At 37.1% G+C, this 20,693-nt stretch overlaps 1 protein-coding gene across 1 annotated transcript in view; it reads left to right on the plus strand.

Moving 5' to 3' along the window:
• Window positions 1–20,693, plus strand: part of Arid2 (AT-rich interaction domain 2) — a 149,633-nt gene that overhangs the window by 62,367 nt on the left and 66,573 nt on the right. Inside the window, exon 5 of the mRNA XM_090324527.1 lies at window positions 19,975–20,108. Coding sequence (XP_090180653.1) covers window positions 19,975–20,108 — 134 coding nt within the window. The remainder of the gene's footprint in view (window positions 1–19,974; window positions 20,109–20,693) is intronic.

Here is a 20,693-nt window from a genome sequence, read left to right on the forward strand (position 1 = left end):
CACAAAAATTTATAAAGTGTCAGACTATTTGATTGAGAATATTGACAGTCACCACCCAGGTAGGTATAGTTAGATCTGTTTTAGAAAAACTTGTCTTTAGGTCATTTCTCAGGTAGCCAGAGCCAATTGCAGCACCAGGGAAAGCTCCTTGGTGTGCTCTTTATTTCTGACAGTGTTACTTGCTAACAGAGGACATTTGTTCTGAGTACTTTAATTGTTTAAATAAGCCCCTGAAGGTAAAGGATTTTTTTTTCTTACTCATGGATACTGTTTTCCGTTTCACTGTCTTTGATCAAAAAAAGGGCAAGAAGTAATAAAATGAATGTATTGGTATATTATAAAACTGAGTTGGGAAAAAATAACGTAATCAGCCTCCTTTCTACTTAGTTATTATTATTTGAATAATTTAGCATAATATTTCTTCCTCTGTCAGCTTTCAGCTATTTATAAGTATTCTATCTCAGAAGAAGAAAGCTCGCTATTTGCAAGAAACTTACTATATTTTTTACAAAATACTTTTACATGTCTTCCCGCCACCCCACTTGAACTCAGTCTTGAGCTCACCTAGCTGTCTTGCTCACAGACAACACTCTACAACTTGAGCCCCACGTCAGACTAGCTTTTTTTTTCTTTTTTTTGGGGGGGGGGGGCGGTCATGGGCCTTGAACTCAGCCTGGACACTGTCCTTGAGCTCTTCAGCTCAAGGCTACCATCCTACCCTTGAGCCGAACTTTGCTTCTCATTTTCTAGAGGTTAATTGGAAATAAGAGTTCTTAGGTTCTTTTGTGCCCAGGCTCACTTTGAACCTTGCTTGATCCTCAGATCTCAGCTTCCTGAGAAGCATGAGCTACCACGCCCAGCTAATCCTAGCTTTTTTGCTGGTTATACTGGATGTGGACTCTCACAGACTTCTGTCTAGGATGGTTCCAAACCTTGATCCTCTGAATCTCAGCCTCCTGAGTATCTAGGATTACAGAATGAGACATTAGTGCCTAGCACCTCCTATCTTTTCCCCCTTTTTTGAATTTTTGAAATACCGTTTAGTTTTGAAGCTAGGTAGTCCTTGTGATTCTTAAGAAATAAAAAAATTACCTTAGTAACATGAATTATGTGATTTTCATTTAATTTATGGTCATATTATAGCTTATAGTCTCCAAATACTAGGCATATGTTCTTGAGATGGTACATTTCAAGATGGTACTTTAACATGGAAAAGACTGAAGGGATAGGAAGACTGAGGAAACAAAGGAATATAAAGGGAAGATGGCAAAAGGTTAAAAAGATAAGGAGGAGAAGAAAAGAAATTAACTGGAAATCATGAAAGAGGAGGAAGAGCTAAAAATTAGAAAGGGGAAAAAAAAGGTAGACTGAGTAAAAAGAAAGCAGAGACCTTAGGTAATGTAAGAGGATTTACTATAAATAAAATATTCAACACTAGCATTATCTACATAGATGTGAAAAGCCTTAAGAAGCTTTTTCATATAAACTACGTCTAGTCTATTGACTCAAATTCATTTGCCTTTTTTTTCATTTTATTGTTTATTATCAAGGTAATATATAGAGGGATTACAGTTACATTTACCAGGTGCTTTACTTCTCACACATTGATACCCCTTCTTATGCTTTTGTCCCCAAATTCATTTAAGTATTGCACCTTTAAAATTGATTTCCTTCCTTTCTCTTTTCTTCTTCCTTCTTTCCTTTCCTCCCCTACCCTCTCTGTCTTTCTCTCTTTCTCTCTTGGGTTCTCTGGTTTTTTCCACTCATCCTTATGCATTTGGTATTCTGTCATTTGAACCATACTTCCCAATAATGGATTTTGCTTGTTTGTTTTTGAGACAGGGTCTTGCCATGTGTTTCCAGTTGGCGTCAAAGAGAACCCCAGCTAGCCTCACACTTGTTATCATCCAGCCTCAGCCATTACAGGCTTATGTACCATCATGCCTAGCTTAAATTAGTTCTTAGTAAGAGCTTTAAAAAAAAATCAGAAAGCAATTAGGCATATATCTTAAAAAGAAAAAAATTAAATAACATAAAAATGAGAATGCTGTAAAGATAACAACTATTGTAATTTTTCTTACCCAGAAATGTTTATATGCAAGCTTATATCTGTTTCTATTGTTATTGCATAGAAATATACCACAGACATAGTTGATGTCTTTTAAAAATTACATGTTCTTATATAAAAATCTACTTTGTATGTTTGTTTTAGACAGGATTTTCTGTGTACCCCAAGTTTCCTTGGAACTTCCAGTTTTCCAAACTGTCTCCTGAGTGGTGGGGTTACAGACAGACTCTTTGAATATTTTTGTTTTAACAACTATATAGTAATTCCATATAAGACTCTTAAAAGTGTAGCTTCCGGGCCGGGAATTTAGCCTAGTGGTAGAGTGCTTGCCTAGCATGCACGAAGACCCGGGTTTGATTCCTCGGTACCACATACATAGAAGAAAGCCAGAAGTGGTGCTAAGGCTCAAGTGGTAGAGCTCTAGCCTTGAGAAAGTCCAAGGACAATGCTCAGGCCCTGAGCTCAAGCCCAGGACTGGCAAAAAAACAAAAACAAAAAAATTCTTTTCTTATTTCTTCTCAAGTTGTAATCTAGATTCCTAGAAGTGAAATGATTGGATCATAAACTATAATTACTTCCAAATATAAATCAATCTTGGCTAAACTGACTAATTTGAATCAATGACAAATTTACAAGAAATTTGGACAATCAGGAGTTGGTCTGTCAACTTCTATCTCCCCGGCTTTGTATACAAAATCTGTTAGTTCCTAAAAATTCCAAAGTTGAGGCAAAAATATCTATTTGGATAAAACTCATATGTTAAAGCTGCCTGGAAGTGAAGAGTAAATTTTTTTTTCATTAGTGATATTTTTATTGTGAGAATAGATTCTCCCGATCATCACTTTAAGGAGTTCCCCAAACTCCCTGAGTACTATGATTAGCAAAGAAGTAAGGAAGCTCTCATTTTTGGTTGAATATCTGCATAAAATACTTCTCATATATGTGAAGGTAATACCACAAAATTCTTTCACCTCATACATTGTAGTTGTCCCTCATTCATACTCTAAGAGATCAGTTTTAATTAAAAAAAAAAACAAAACAAAAAAACAATTCAATGACTCATCTGTTGTCAAAGGTCTGTGGGTTTTTTTGTTTTTTGTTTTATTTGCCAGTCCTGGCTCTTGAACTCAGGGCTTGGGTACTATCCTTGGACACATTTTGCTCAAGGTTAGCACTCTGCCACTTGAGCAACAGTGCCACTTCTGACTTTTTATGTGTATGTGGTACCCAGGAATCGAACCCAGGGCTTCATGCATGCTAGGCGAGCACTCTACGACTGGGCTACACTCCTGGTTCTCAAAGGTCTGTTTCTATGTTGAGTTTGTTTTGGTACTTGGTTTTTGTTTTTTTTTTTTTTCATAGTGGAAGAACAATAAACGAAAGAAAGGAACGCATTTATCATGGTGTTTACATAGTAATTACATCATGATCCTTTGTTTTGAAATTCCATCTGACAATTATACAAAATTTTCATTGGAACTTAATTAGTGCATTTCCATCCTGACCATTATTTTTTCTTGAAAATTTTGCAAAAATGTAATATGGAAATCACACGTGTTTTGCAGAGTGGAAATAATAAAGCTATAAAGGAAGAGGTAAAGAAGAATGGGCCTATTAAATGTTGTAAAATCAGTAGTTGAGAGTCAGAAAATACCACTTAAACTTACTATAAAGGATAAGCAACTGAACAAGTAACAAATCAATAAAATGAGATTGAGACATTGCAAATGTATTGCTTACAAAGGTAGGCAAACAAAACAAAAATAGACATTACTGAATACCAAAAAAATTAAGAAAAAACAAAACAAACAAAAAAAAGCCAGGCCTATAATCCTCACTGTTCAGGAAGCTGAGATTTGAGGAATGCAGTTTGTCTCCAGCCAGGGCAAAAATAATTAGAGAGTTTTATCTCCAATTACTGTTCTTCCCCCCCCCCCTCCAAATACCCACTAAAAAAAAAACTGGAAGTGGCGCTGTGGCTCAAAGTGGTAGAATGCCAGGAGTGTGGCCTAGCAGTAGAGTGCTTGCCTAGTATGCATGAAGCTCTGGGTTCAATTCTTTGGTACCACATAGAAAAATGGTGCTGTGGCTCAAGTGGTAGAGCTCTAGCCTTGAGAAATCCCCAAGGATGGTGCTCAGGACCTGAGTTCAAACCCCACAGGACTGGCAAAAAAGAAAGAAAACTCAGAGACAGTAGCTAGACCCTGTCTGACAAAAACAAAATGAATCATATAAATTATTATGTCTTGGCGTAACTGGAAAATTTGGTTTTTATGATGAAAATTGGTTCATAGTTAATAAATAATGGCAGATTTGAACGTTAAAAATCAAGGTTGTGGAAGAATGAACCTAACATGGAATGAAAACAAAAACAAGCTTGTATTTCAGATGATTTGCTCATTGGTGTGACAAGAAAAATAATTGTAAAAATTGAATTCTGAGTTTGTTTATTCTAAGATTGAGCAAAAAGTTTATTCCAGATAGCATGTGCTGGATTTCTCATTATGAGAGAACAGGCTTTAAAATATGGAAAAAGGAAAACTGATATTGACATTGGGTATACATTTTACACATTATACATGTATATGTTTGTATTTCTTGTTTGTTAGGGTACAGTACAAAAATTTGAACTTGGGATCTTGCTAGACAGGTACTCTATGACTTGATCCACTTAGTCTCTTTTTGCATTTTTGAGAAAAGGTCTTGCTTTATGTCCACATGACAAGACTAGTTTAAATCGTGACACCTCACCCAACAGCCCCCATAATCTCCCTCTGAGTAGGTAGCATTACAGGCTTGAGCCACTATGCCTTATGAATAGTGAAATGGCCTACAAGGCAATAATATTCTTTCTATAATAGGCATAGCTTGTGGCTGGGAGTTTGGCCTAGTGGTAGAATGCTTGCCTAGCATGCACAAAAATCCAGTACCTCGGTACTACATACACAGAAAGAAGCCGGAACTGGTGCTGAGGCTCAAGTGGTAGAGCTCTAGACTTTCTCAAGGCCCTGTGCTCAAGCCCAGGACTGGCAATAAATAAATAAATAGGCACTTATGTTAAGGCAGAAGTTTTTAAAACATCATTTCTTATTAAAAATAAACAATGATTCTTGGTTGAAAGGATTGGTCCTAGGATTAGAACAAAGAAAATAGGAGACCAGACTAATTAGACCAATTTATTGTGTCATAAATAAGCCACAGAATGTTCAGTAAATGATAGCGACACATCAAGCATACACAATCCCAAGTGAAAGAGTTCCCACTGGCTGAATCTGGAACAAATTTTGAGCATTAGACTTTGTAATTATAGGAACAATAATGGTTATCAAAAAGAAGGATTTGAATGTTTGGTTACAAATAAGTGAATGATAATCAGAGGAAAATGGAAAGAAGTCAATTATAGAAGAATGCTACCTAATAAATATAGAAGTAATAACCAATTTAGTCAAGAATCATCAGAACAAGTGGAAGTATACTACTTATTTTTAAAAGGAAAAGGGTAACCTTATGGCACATTAACCTAATACTCTCAATTGTAACGAAGTGACAGAACTTACAATGTGGTAGATGCATGTTTTCTAGAGTAAATACCAGGATGCCAGGTCACGCCTGTCACATTCCTGCATTATCTTTACTTTTTTTTTTTTCTTTTGTTCTGAGGCCAGGACTCAAGCTTGGTACCTGACATTTGTTTTTTTGGCTAGTGCTCTTCCATCTAAACCTTGCCTCCAACTCCATCATAATGCATTATCTTTCTCAGTTTATGAAGAAACATTGATGAATACAAATCAAGAAGCATTCTATAAAACTGTTACCCTATACTCTTTAGAAAATGTCAAGGTCACAGAAAACATGAACTCGGCCTGGTCACTGTCCCTGAGCTCTTCAGCTCAAGGGTACCGCCTTACCCCTGAGCCACAGCCCCACTTCCCATTTTCTAATGATTAATTGGAGAAAAGAGTCTCAAGGACTTTAGTTCCCAGGTTGCCTTTGAACGTCAATCCTCAGATCTCAGCCTCCTGAGTAGCTAGGATTACAGGTGTGAGCTACCACTCCCTGCATGATCCATTTTAATTTTAACTGGTTCAGGGAAAGTAACTGTCTGGAGTTAGGGGTTGGGTTGGGTTACAGAAATTGCTTGAGCAGCTGAGAGGAAGGAGAATACAGTTGTTCCTAGATATGTATGATGAATTGGTTCCAGGACATCCTGTGGATACCAGAATCATTAGCTGGTCAATCCTCTTCTATAAAAATAACAGAATTTATTCATAGTATACAAATATCCTCCCATATACTATGCACCCCCCTTTCCTATCTTCTCCCCTCCTGTCCTTCCCTTCCCTTCCCTTTCCTTTCCTTCCCCTCTCTCCCTCCCTCCCTCCCTCCCTCCCTCCCTGCCTTTCTTCCTAACTTCCTCCCTTCCTAACTTCCTCCCTTCCTTCCTTCCTTCCCTCCCAGTTTTAGAGTTTGAACTTAGTGTCTCACAGTCTTACTAGGCTTTCTTGCTTACTGCTGAAACACTATCATGTGAGGCTTAATCCCTGTCCAGCATTTTGTTAGTTAATTGGAGGTAAAGTATTGTGGAAATTTCTGGCTGATTTTGCTGCAGTCCTCTGGTCTCACCTCTCAAGTAGTTAGGATAACAGGTGTAAGTCACCTGCACCTGTGCTGACTTTCTTTGTAAGAGTATTGACTTTCTTTTCATTGTTAAAGTAGCACCGGTGCCTAGAAGTGTAGATTTGATGTTTGTTTTTTAATTAGCACACATTAGTTGTACAAAGGCAGTTTCATTGTGATATATCCACACATGCATATAATGTATCAAGATCTGCCCTACTCCCTTTATCTTTCTCCCCAATCCTTAAAGCAATTGGAACAGATTTCATTGTTCTGTTTTCACACATGTAATTAAGCTATGTGGATCATATTTGTCCTCATTTACTGTCTTTGTTAGCACTTCCTCCCTCCCACTGGTGCCCACTCCCCAAATCTGAGCTTATTTTTCTTGATTTTGTTTTGTTTTGCATGCCTGTGTGTATGTTCGTTCCACCAAGAAGTCTCACTACTGGATTTCATAAGTACATATGTTATATTTTATTCAGAATAACTTCTTTGGCAGTTCCCATCTCCTATTTGTCAGTGTTTCTGTTTCTAAATGACCTTCAGAGTAAGATACTACTTGTTTCATACTTATCGTACTTTTGAAAAATAAAGTGATAACTTCTCTCAAGATTGACATCTAAAACTGCTCTTTGTACAGTACACACACACACACACACACACACACACACACACACGCATGTGTACCCACTTGTACCCTTTTGGCATTGCTGATGTCCATCTTTGTTACATTGACCTATCTGCAGATGATGTAGGAAATGAATTTCCCCTGTGTAATCTTACCCTGTAATTGTTCCTTGTTTTTTTCCTCCACTTTTCCATATCCCTTTGTAACTATCTACTCCCTCTCCCATCCCCCCATCTTAGTTAAAGCAGCTGCCTATTCATTGTGGTTTTAAGTAAAACTATGTTTTTCTGGAAGTATTTTCCTAAAGAGTAGTTATACTTAACAGTATGTATCTTCTCTAGTACAGCTTTTCTTTCATGATTCACCAAAAAGTAGTGTGAATTTAATTTTTGAAAGAGAAACATAAATACCATAAGCTTAGACATGTTAGAAATACCAGCTATATAAAAAACTTACCAGGGTGAGATTTGTTATCATCCTTGTTTTTTTATCTCTTTGGTCAGTTTTCTTAAAACTTTACATTATTTGTTTTATTGACATAACTTCCACTTATTAATTTAGCTATGGTTGTCGTGAGGAAAAAAAAATACTTCTCTAGTGATATGGAAGTTAGCCTCTGAACACTTTCATAAATATTTCTTAAATTTTTAAACCTACTTAAAATAATACTCTTTCAGCTTTAAAAAGTGCTGATTAAACTTCATGCCAGTGGCTCATGCCTGTAATTCTACCTACTCAGCAACTGGGTTAAAAAAACAAAGTTTAAATGCTTGAAAATATTGCTGAAATGAATGCAGGGGTTTAGTTTTGTTGGTTTTTTTTCTTTTAATTCTTATTTTTTATTTTTTCCAATCCTGGGGCTTGAACTAAGGGCCTAAGCACTGGACTTTTTCAAGGATGGCACTCTACAGCTTGAGCTACGGTACCATTTCCAGCCTTTTCTGTGTATGTAGTACTAAAGAATCAAACCCAGGGTGTTAACCACTCTTAACCACTAGGCCATACGCCTGATCCCAGAGATTTATTTTTAGAAAATTCTGAATACTTAGGTTTAACTATCTTGCATATCATCAACTAACAAACCTATAGCCTTTCCTGATGCCAGTGGCTCACGCCTGTAAATCCTATGTTCTCAGGAAACTCAGATCTAAGGATTGTAGTCAAAGCCAGATTGGGCAGGAAAGGCTGTGAGACTCTTAACTCCAACTAACTACTCCCTCCAAAACTGGCACAAGTGGTAGAGTGCTAGCTTTGAGCAAAAAAGTGTAAGGACAGTGCCTACGTCCTGAGTTCCAGGACTTTCACATATGCATGCACACACGCCCGCGCGCACACACAAAGTATAGCATTAACTTAGAAGATTTTTGTCATGGTTAGCATATGTGTATCCATAGTTCAGATTTAGGTGGATTAATTTGAAAATCTTTTGATCTTTCCTATCTGATTGTTTAGTATAATTGCTTTTGATCAGAGTATGTTCTGCAGTGTGCTTATATTCACAGTGTCTTCTCTGTCATTTTCTTATTTATCCTTGCATTATTCCAGCTGAGGTTTCTTTGGAGAATCTACTAAATCTAACACTTATTTTTTTGTGGGAGGTGGTTTAGCTAAAATTAGATTTTGTGTGTGTGTGTGTGTGTGTGTGTTGTCTTGGGTCTTGAAGTCAAGGTTTGAGTGCTATTCCTGAGCATTTTTGCTTAAGGCTATACCTACCACTAGAGCCACAGCTCTACTTCTTTTCCTTTTTTCCTTTTTCTTTGTTGTTATCAGTTGTGGGGCCTTGGACTGTAGGCCTGGGTTCTATTCCAGAGCTCTTCCACCCTACCCCTTGAGTCACAGCACCACTTCCGGTTTTCTCCTGGTTAATTGGAGATAAAGAGTCTTACGATCTAATCTTTAGTTCTTTAGTGCTGGGGCTGGCTCTGAACCTTGATCCTCAGATCTCAGCCTCCTGAGTAGCTAAGATTACAGGTGTGAGCCACGGTGTCCAGCCCACACCTCCACTTCTAGCTTTTGGTAGTTAATGGGAGATAGGAGTTTCATGAGCTTTCCTGCCGAGGCTGGCCTCAACCTTGATCCTCAGATCACAACTTCCAAAATACAGATTGAGCACCAGTGCCCAGAGATAGTACTGCTTTTAAATACACTTAACCTGTACTCACACCAATAAGACAGTATATGAAATCTAACATAAGTGAAGGCTCCACAGTTGCTTCCTCCATATTGTCTCAAATGGGATGAGTAAAATATGAACTTCCTAATATATGGTACAAGGGAAGAAGAGCGGTGTCAATTCATAAGTGAAGTGTCTCTCCCTGCTGGGATATTTTGTGTGTGTGCCCAGTGTTGAAGGGCTGTCTTCTACAGAGGAAGAATTGTAGCTCAGGTGGATTGTGAAATCCTGCAAAGGCGTGTGTGGAAAAGAAGGTGTGTTGGAAATACTCTTCAGTTGTACAACAAAGGTACTACAGAAAAGGTCCAAATACACAGATATAATAGAATTTCTCATTATTTTCTTTTTTAGTAAAGCATATATGCTTCATTTTTATTAAATGCTTGTTGTCTTACCAGTTTATATTTACCCTTTTTCTTTGATCCATTGGTGAATTTGCCCTTTTTCTTTGATCCATTGGTGAATATGCCATATTGAACTATCATTGGATTTCTGCAGTAAAATATTTAGAATCTTTCATGCATGTGTTTAGTGATGTTAATAGATTGTTTCATCTACCTATTATTTTAATATCTATCGTAATTACTTTCTATGGCATCTGAAGTCTCACATGCATTTTCAAGGAACTGCAGATTTTTTTTCCTGTTTACATTTTACATAAATTTTTAAATTGACATAATTTATTACTAGTTTTTAGTTTTAATACTGTAATATAACACATAGGTAAATTAGTAAATGTGCCAGGCATGGTGGCTAACATCTGTAATCCTAGCTACTCAGGAGGCTGAGATCTGAGGCTCTGAAGACTGTGAGATTCCAACTGCAGGGGTAGAGTGGTAGCCTTGAGCTGAAGAGCTCAGGGACAACACCCAGGCCCAGAGTCCAAGCCCCATGCCAACCAAAAAAAAAGTAAATGTGAGTTTATTCCAAGATACAAAAACTAATCATCTTTTCAATAGATTTTTGTTGTTGTTGTTGTTTCTGGTCAGTTGTGGGTCTTGAACTCCATCATGGACTTGACTTATCTTCATCATGGCTTGTCTTATCTTCATTCCCTACCCCTAGGGTATATGCCTAAGAGTATTAGGTCTACTATGTTACACAGGACCTCTCCTCTCCTCTTCCCTCCCCTCCCCTCCCCTTTCTTCCTGCTTTTTACTTTTTTGTGTGCTTGTACTGGGCTTGAATTCAGAACCCTCCCTTCCACTCCCCTCCCTACCCCTCCCCTCTCCTCTCCTCTTCTCTTTTCCTGCTTTTTACTTTTTTTGTGTGCTTGTTCTGGACTTGAATTCAGAACCTCCACCTCTGGCTTTTTATTGGAGATAGAAGTCTCTGAGCTTTGTCTGTTTGGGCTATCTTTAAATCAGGATCCTCAGATTTCAGATCCAGGGTTAAAGGCATGAGCCACCAGCACCTTGGCTTATAGAAAATTCTTTTTTTTACTTCTGTATTCAACATATTTAAATTCATTCATGTTTTCATTGCCTTATCGTGGTTTGGAAAATGATGCTAATTTTTCTGTTAAATAGTTAGAAAAAATTTAGAGGTATATCTTAGAATAAATTTTTGTTTTGTTTTGTTTTGTTTTGTTTGCCAGTCCTGGGCTTGAACTCAGGGCCTGAGAACTGTCCTTGGGCTTTCTCAAGGCAAGAGCTCTACCACTTGAGCCACAGCATCATTTCTGGGTTTTCTATGTATGTGGTACTGAGGAATTGATCCTGGGTCTTCATGCATGGTACACAAGCACTCTATCACTAGGCCAAACTCTTGGCCTAAAGTTCCTTTAATATTAACAGAGAGAATATGAACTCATCTTGTTTTCTTTTCTAATAGAAGATAGTAATTTTAGTTGTTTTTTGTTGTTATTGTTATTTTTTTGTTATTTTTTTTTTTGTTTTGTTTTTTGTTTATTTTTTGCCAGTCCTGGGTCTTGTGGTCAGGGTTTGAACACTGTCCTTAGGCTTTTTTTTTTCCCTCAAGGCTAGCAGAGCTCTGCCACTTGAGCTACAGTACCATTTCCAGCTTTTTTCTATATATGGGGTACCAAGGACTAAGCATGCTAAGCAAGCACTCTACCACTAGGTCAAACTCTTGGCATTCAGTTTTAGTTCTTTTTAATGATGACCTTTTCTTTTTTTTTTTTTTTTTTTTTTTTTGCCAGTCCTGGGCTTGAGCTCAGGGCCTGAGCACTGTCCTTGAACTTTCTCAAGGCTAGAGCTCTACCACTTGAGCCTCAGCACCACTTCCGGCTTTTTTTCTATGTATGTGGTGCCGAGGAATTGAACCCGGGTCTTCATGCATGCTAGGCAAGCACTTTAACCACTAGGCCAAACTCCCGGCCCCAATGATGACCTTTTCTTTTTCCATTTTTTTTGTGGAAAATTTCTTGAACTTCATATTAGGAATACCATTTTCAAATTATATTCATAGTTTCACATTTTTACATTCTATTTTTGCAGTTGCCAATAACATTTGCATTCTCTTCTATAATTCAAAAGGCATTGTTGAAAATCATTTGAGTTTAGTTTCCATGCCCATTCTGTCATTTCTGCTATATAACCATCACTCAACCTTTAAAATTTTCCAATTTTATCAAGTTGTAATTGAGAAAATGGTATGATTTTAAGCTACATGTGTTGTTTTCATATGATACACATATAGTTTGAAATGCTTACCAAGGTTAAGTTTGTTAGCATATCTGTCATTACATCTAATTACCCTTTCTGTTTTGTGATGGCAACATTTCAGCCAATTCCGAGTATGCAATTGAGTATTACTAGCTATAATCACCATGTTTATACAAGTCCCCTGATTTTATTCATAATTGAAAGTTTGTACCCTTTGACCAATACTATTTTTCCACATTCTCTTTCTTGCTTTTGGCAGCAATTATTTATCTTTCTTTTTTGATAATTTTTATTGATCAATTAGAGTACTGTGTATATGTGTTTGTTTGAATAATGAGTTATCTTAGATGAGAAATATAACTGTGCAGGGAATTATTGTGAGAAAGCTTTTTTCCTCCAGACTGATATTTATTATTTTTTTCTTAGTTAATTTCAAAGAGAAGTCAGATTCTTGTTCAGATATTCTGTGTAACTTTTAAGATCAATATTTTCCTGTTTTTGAAGCCTAAATCTCCTATGTGAGTGGTTTTGGCCTTTGTTAATTGTTTCCTAATGGGCCATGTACCTGATATTAATTACTGTACCAGGGAGCTTTCTGATGTATATATTAAGCTTTTTTCCTCCCCCCTCCTCCTATTAGTCCTGGACCTGGACCTTGAACTCAGGGCCTGAGCACTGTCCTTGAGCTTTCTCAAAGATAGAGTTGTACTACTTGAGCCACAGCACCCACTTCCGGCTTTTTCTATGTATGTGGTACCAGGGAATCAAACCTGGCTCTTCGTGTATGATAGACAAGCACTCTACCCATAGTCCAAACCCTTGGCCCCAAATCAAGCTTATGCATAAGGATCTTTCTCAGGGAGGCTTCTGTTCCATATATTCTAGTCTTGTAAGACTATCAGTTTGTAGATTTTTTTTCTTATGTTTATGCACTGTTTGTCATATGTATCTTTTCAGTTTTGTCTGCCAGTTATTTTCATTAGTTTTTCCTTATTTTAAATTAAAGCTTTTGTTAAAACTGAGTTTTTACATCATATTGCAGATGTTATGTTCTACAAGCAAGTATCCAAGAAAAAAAAATCTCTTCAACCATTGACACATAAATTTAAGAACATAATTAAAATTAAGCTGAATCTGTATATATCATAGATATATCAATCTATATAATATGTCAATATATGTCTGTAGAATAGGTATCCTATTATAGACCTATATGTTTATATCTGTATATTTGTATATTTATATTTAAATTCATGTCAATGACCCAGAATACCTAAGTATTGAGTCATTGCTCTTTTACTGTTTGGATCTAATATTCACATATAAAGGAGACCATGCACCTTTTGTTCCTTTGGTCTTACCTCACTCACCATGATTTGCTCTAGTTCCATGCACTTTCCTGCGAATGCCATTATTTTATCTTGTCTGGTGGCTATGTAGAATTCCATTGTATATATGTCCCACATTTTTTTTTTTAATCTGTAGTGGGGCATCTGGGTTGTTTCCAATGCTTGGCTATTATGAATAGTGCAGTGATGAACATGGCTGTGCAGGTATCCTTATCATATCCTGGGTTATGATGCTCAGGGTAGATGTGTAGGAGTGGTATAGTTGGGTCGTAGGGAAGATCTATGTTTAGTTTTCTTGTTGGTTTTTTTTTAATTGTATTTTATTGAGGGGTAATATATAGAGGGATTACAGTTACATTTGTCAGGTAATGGGTACATTACTTCTTGAACATTGACTCCCCTCTATGTTTAGTTTTTGAGGAATCTCCAGACTGCTTTCCAGAGTGGTTGTACTAGTTTACATTCCTACCCAGTAGTGCAGTATGGCCCCTCTTTCTCCACATCTCACCAACATTTGTTGTTGTCTGAGTTCAGAATATTGGCCATTCTGATTGGGGTAAGGTGGTATCTTTGGGTTGTTTTGTATGTTGTGTGTGTGTGTGGGGGGGGGGTCTTAGTGTTTGGACTGTGGACCTGGGTGCTGTCCCTGAACTCTTCAGCTCAAGGCTACTGCCCTATCCCTGGTTTTCTAGTGATTAATCAGAGATCAGAATCTCTGGGACTTTCATGCCCTGGCTGGCTGTAAATGGCTGGCTTTGAATGACGATCCTCAGATCTCAGCCTCCAGAATAGCTAGGATTACAGGCATGAGCTACCATGCCAGCCAACTTTGACCTTTATGGTTTACAAGACACTATACATGTTTGTACCTGCTATTTAATCTCTTTTTAAAATTTAAAAAATTACTGTTAAATAGGTGATACACAGAAGGATTAAAGTTAGATAAGTCACATTTCTTTTTGGACAATGTTACCCTTTCCCTGATTTCTCCCAGCTGTTATTTAATCTTTTTTCCAGTCCTGGGCTTGAGCTCAGGGCCTGAGCACTGTCCTTGGACTTTCTCAAGGCTAGAGCTCTACCACTTGCGCCTCAGCACTATTTCTGGCATTTTTTTCTATGTATGTGTATGTGGTACTGAGGAATCGAACCCAGGTCTTCGTTCATGCTAGGCAAGCACTCTATCACTAGGCCAAACTCACAGCCCCTTGGTATTTAATCTTGAACTTGCTAGTATATCAGTCATAGTACCTCTGATGCCTAACATTGATTGTCAATTGATTGAATTGAGACATATCTAGGAGATTATTAATAGACAACTCTGGTTGTATTTATGGAGTTGTTTTCAGACAGAACAAATTAAGGGGCATGGTTTCTACCTATATGTGAATATTACTACCCTAGAGGTTGAGGACTAGAATGGAAACAAGGAAAAAAGGAAGTACATGCACTTCTTTGCCTACTGGATACCATGAGAGGAACAGAATTCTTCCCCTCAGCCAGCATTCCATGGTATGTCTGCCTTGCTATTAGCATAGACACAATAGAGCAAGCTATGACTTGAAACTGCTGAAATAGACACAGTAAATCTTAGCTTCTTTAAATTGTTTCTGTTATGTATTGCACAGTAATAAAAAGTCTAAGACAGTATCCTTTTCTTGATGATACTATTCTTTCTAGGCTAATGATTCTCATAGTTTCTCTACAGCTTGGGGTCTTTTGGTTCATTTTGGTAAAGAAAACTACAAGGTGAAGTTTATACAGATTTTGTTTCTTTGGCAAACCATTTGTTCAACCCCAAATAGTCATCACTGGGTTCTGTTATGAGAAAACTTCACATTTTTCAGCTTCAGTTCTTCAGTGGCTCAAGGAAATCCAAATTATACTTCTCCTTTCATGTGGCTTGACTTAGGATCTTTTCTACTTTCACTAGACTATTCTGCTTTCTCAAAAAAAAAAAATGTTTTGCAAGTTAGATTTGTGATCCTTAAATGTACCAGAATTTCTGAAAGTTTGTTGCTTAGGAATGATCATGTGATATTTTTTTTTCTCTTAATGGTTAATTTCAGTTGGCTTTAAAGAGAGAGGAAAATATCAACCGTGTCATCTTTACATATGTACCATGCACATTTGGCTTTTTCCCCTTGATCCAGAAATAACCAATCTGTATTAAATGGTAGTAATTATTGTTGTAGCATTTCATTTCCAAGTAACCTACCAAAATATTTACAGATGAGAAATTATATCCTGAGAATTTCTAGAAAATAATCAGAGATGATTGGTTGAAATAAGGTGTAATGCATTCATACCTGTTGGTAGGCATTATTGCATTAGTCATATTTTTGTATGAAATTTACACAATAAAATTATTGGTAGTTTTCTAAGTGGTGCAAAAGAAAAAAATTATACTACAATTAGAGAATGTACCTTTATATAAGGTGCATCAAATACTATATAATAATATAATTTATAAAAACTTACACAAATTTATTGTGGATTTGTGATCAAATTGATTTGTGACTATTTTTATAATTTCCTTGGATATTTGAATAGAAAGTCCATCATATCGATGGTGATGCCGTCTTTTTCATCCTAGTCTAATTTTTGTTAATATTTTAGATATTGTAAGAACTATGTTACAGTTTCCCATATTCACTGTAACAGTGCACATGTTTGATGCTAGTTTGAATGAGCCCATTGTATTGTTCATATTTAAGCTTGTTTGTTTACTGTTCTGGGGATCAAACTTAAGGCCTTGGGTATGCAAGGCACCTGCTCTCTACCATTAAACTACAGCCTTTAATCAAGCTTTCTAATTGAACAGTGCCATTTAATTCTTTATTATTCTTTACCGTTTTATATTTCTGCTTCCTTGTAAGTCTTAAAACATGGTACAGAGATGGGCTCTGATGGTTCCTGCTTGTAATCCTGGCTGTTTTGGAGGCTGAGATTTTAGCAGTGCAGTCTTAAGCCAGTCCAGGCCAAAAAGTCCATGAAACTCTTTATCTGTAATCAACAGCAAAAAGTCAGGAGTGGAGGTGTGGCTAAAGGAAACTGCATAGACCCTGAATTCAAGTCTCAGAACAGTCTCCCCCCCATCCAATACACACACACACACACACACACACACACACACACTCACACACACTCATACACTCACACACATATACATATAGTGGCGTAGACTATGTCAGATTGAAGAAAAAGATGTAATCCATTGCTCCTAAATTGAGCTAGGAATCCTAATTTTCTGTTTGCCTAGCAAGACTTTTAGTGTCATATACGATATCTTCTTTTAACAGACTTACATATGTCTTAAACTAAGCAGATTACCATAGGAGCTCAATAAATACTTACTCAGTTATGTTAACTGTTTAGAGTAATGCCATTGACTTTGAGGAGAAACAAAGAAATACGTAGTCTAGCTTTTGTAGTTTAATGAATGAGCACAATAATCTGTTGGCATATTCACTCAGAGTCATGGCAGAGAATTAAACCAGATGTTTAAGTGTAACTTTGTGTATTAGCTTGTTTTTGTCTTTTAATACTTGACATTTTTAGTAATGTGGCTCTACAAAAACAAAAAGACTGACCTTATTTATTGATAGGGACAAGAAATCAGAACTCAATGACAAAAGCTAGGACACCTCTGGTGAAATATTTAATAATGGCAATAATCACTAGAACTTAGACCAGTTTGTTTTTGGAAAAGAATTTCCAAAAATTGTAAAAATGTCCCTAAAACAAATTTGAGGATTTTTGTATGATTGCACAAAGTATCTGACTGTGGGAATAATAATATCTGGGTATCACAAAGGGCTAGAAGTTGTGTAGTTTTGAAATCTTATAGTTTAATCCTAGTGGTTTTTAATGTCTGAAATAATAAATGCCATTTGGGATAAGTATATAGTACTTGTGCCATTTGTGAGTTTGCTTCAAATTGCTTATGTGACATTTCAGGTGGTTTGTGAGGAAAGAAAAGTTCATGTTTATAGTCCCCTTTTATTAGTAATAGTGTTCATTCTCAACTGTAATGATAAATACAGAATTATTAAATTTACTATGGCCAACTGAGTAAGAAGTCTCTAAATAGCTTCATCAAAGATTTTGTTGTGGGTTTTTTGTTGTTTTGTTTTGTTTTGTTTGTTTTTAAACAGTCTTAGTGTTTTGAGCTTAGAATCTCAGACAGAAACTCTACTGCTGAGCCATGCCCCTAGTTTTGCTGGTGTGTGTGTGTGTGTGTGTGTGTGTGTGTGTGTGTGTGTGTGTGTGTGTGTGTGTGTGTGTGTGTGTGTGTGTGTGTGTGTGTGTGTGTGTGTGTGTGTGTGTGTGTGTGTGTGTGTGTGTGTGTGTGTGTGTGTGTGTGTGTGTGTGTGTGTGTTTTGGCCAGTCCTGGGGCTGCTCGGGCAGACCCAGGGCTCTGTGCATGCTAGGCAAGCACTCTACCAGTAGGCCAAACTCCCGGTCCCTGTCGGTTGTTTTTAAGATAGGTTTTGCTTCCTGTCCAGGTGTGTAACTGTACTGTGATTTCCAGTCCGACCTGGGGTGACAGATACACATAACTATGACCAGTATGTTCGTACTGTAGTTGAGTCTTGAACACTTGTCTGCCTGGTTTGGCCTAGAACTACAATCCTTCTGACCTCAGACTCTCATATAACTTAAGATGAAAGGGTATTGGATATATGTGTATTTGGTTATTTGAAAGCGGATAGGAAAGGGGGAAAAACAAGATGGGGGTGGGAGTGGGGGGAGGGAAATGGGGCCTAAGACATGAGAAAGGGTATCAATGTATGTGAAGTAATGCACCTTCTGTCTGGTGAATATAATGTAACCCTTCTATTAATTACAATAAAAATATATGAAAAAAAATGAAAGGGACAGGTACTTGCTATTGGTTGAGAAAAGGAGTCCTGTGTATATTCTTCCTGGGTTGGCCTTAAACTGTAATCCTGTCATTTCCACCCTTCCAAGTAGCTAGGATTGTAGGTATGAACAATTGGCACCCAGCTTGATTTTAAAATTTCAAAACCTTCACTGTTCCTTGATATATTTGGTTAACAGTTATTTCACGAAGATTATCTTTAGTTTGTTTTTAACCATATATCAATTGTAAACTACCAGAATGTTTAGAAATCTCTCAGTTTGTCTCAGTGATTTACTCTGACATAAGGATATTAGGATTGATTATAATCAGTAATGGTGATATAGTAAGAGATGTAGGGAATAGCTTTAAATTGGCCAAAATATATTAGGCACACTTAAGTTTAGAAAGCAACATCTATAACATTTCTAGTGCCTCTGAAGAAAACATTCAGTTGAATGTGTAGTTGTGGCATGATTTGTGATAGCAAAAAACAAAACTTACATCTAGGTGCCTGTGACTCACACCTGTAATCCTAGCTGCTCAGGAGGCTGAGATCTGAGGATTTCAGTTCAAAACCAGCCTGGGCACAAGTATGTGAGACTCTTTTTCTTCACTTGGTCACCAGAATGTCAGAAGTGGTACTATGGCTCAAAGTAGTAGAGCTGAACTGCCCAGGGACAGTGTCCAGGCTGATTTTAAGCCCCAGGACTGAAAACAGAAGCAAGCAAACAAAAACACTCTGAAATTAGCTTACATGAGTTTCAGTAAAGAGTTAAAAGCTTGTGTGTCAATAGGATCAAATTTTGTACAGTGATTAAAAAAGCATGAAGTAACGAAGCATTTACTGACATATTAATATCTCTAAAATACGTTGTTAATTAAAAAATACCAAAAGGCCTACTGAAATAATGTAAATGAACTGGTTAAGAGGAGAGCCTGGCATTTGGCCTAGTGGTTGAGTGCTTGCCTAGCACGCATGAAGACCCAGGTTCGATTCCTCAGTACCACATACATAGAAAAAAGCCAGAAGTGGTGCTGAGGCACAAGTAGTAGAGCTCTAGCCTTGAGAAAGTCCAACGACAGTGCTCAGGCCCTGAGCTCAAGCCCACAACTGGCCAAAAAAAAAGAGTTAAGAGGAATCAGAATGACAGTGACTATGTGTAACAAAACACAATAGCAATAAGCAAAATATACTGCTGTTCATCTATACGTAGTTACATTTCAATATTCTGAAAAGATAAAACGTTTTATAGAGCCAGCCATTGCATTGATTTTTATCTGCAATATTGCTGATAAAGAAGTTACCAATTACCAAGTTAAGTTTCTGATATTTTATAATTATTAAGATTATTTAGATATGAGGTATCTAGAAAAGGAAAATCTGGTAGGAGTTAAAAAATAAGTTATAGGGCTGGGAGTTTGGCCTAGTAGTAGAGTGCTTGTGTACCATGCACAAAGATCTGGGTTTGATTCCACCTATAGAAAAAGCCAGAAGTGGTGATGTGGCTCAAATGGTAGGGCTCTAGCCTTGAGAAAGTCCAAGCACAATGCTCAGGCCCTGAGTTCAGGCCTCAGGACTGGCAAAAAAAAAAAAAAAATTATACACCTGTTCATAAATTTTTATTGTGCTGTTTTTCTATTTCAGTTATCTAGAAAAGTACGAGAAAGTTCATCATTTTGGGGAAGATGATGATGAGGTACCACCAGGCAACCCAAAGCCACAGCTTCCTATTGGTGCAATTCCATCTTCCTACAATTACCAGCAACACAGTGTGTCAGGTAATTATCACTGGAAAGTCTCTAGACATGAGAACACTTAAGGAATTGGACTAATATATCTAGGAAACATTGGCGTCTCATTGTTATTTGAGCCCATTCTATCACAAATTTTTTTAGAATTTTAGAAATTTTTAGAGTTGTAAGTAAATAGCTATACTTTCACAGTTTCTTCCTCATAGAAAAGTTTTTTTTCTTATTGTCCAATCATCAGTTTATTCAAGTTGTTTAAGATTGGGAAGCCAGGGTCAGCACAATGGCTCTCACCTAGAATCTTAGCTACTTATGAGGATTGAGGTTCAAGGCTAGTCCTAGCAAAAGTTAATGAGACCCTTATCCAATGACCCCAAGAAGAATTGCTGGGTAACACAGACACTCGGCTATGAAGGGGGACTTAAATATAAGGATCACAATTCAGGCTGGTTCTGGCACAAAATGACAGACAATACCTGAAAAACAATAAAAGCCAAATGATGGAAGTGTGGCTCAAGTGGTGGAGTGTAAGCTCAAGCTGAGTTCAAACCCTGGTACCACCAAAAACAAACAAATAAGGGAAGCCAACTGCAAGGTGAGTTCAAGGCTGGCCTG

The sequence above is a fragment of the Megascapheus bottae genome, chromosome 2, assembly GCF_031878675.1.
Source record: "Megascapheus bottae isolate mThoBot1 chromosome 2, mThoBot2.hap1, whole genome shotgun sequence".
Taxonomy (NCBI): domain Eukaryota; kingdom Metazoa; phylum Chordata; class Mammalia; order Rodentia; family Geomyidae; genus Megascapheus; species Megascapheus bottae.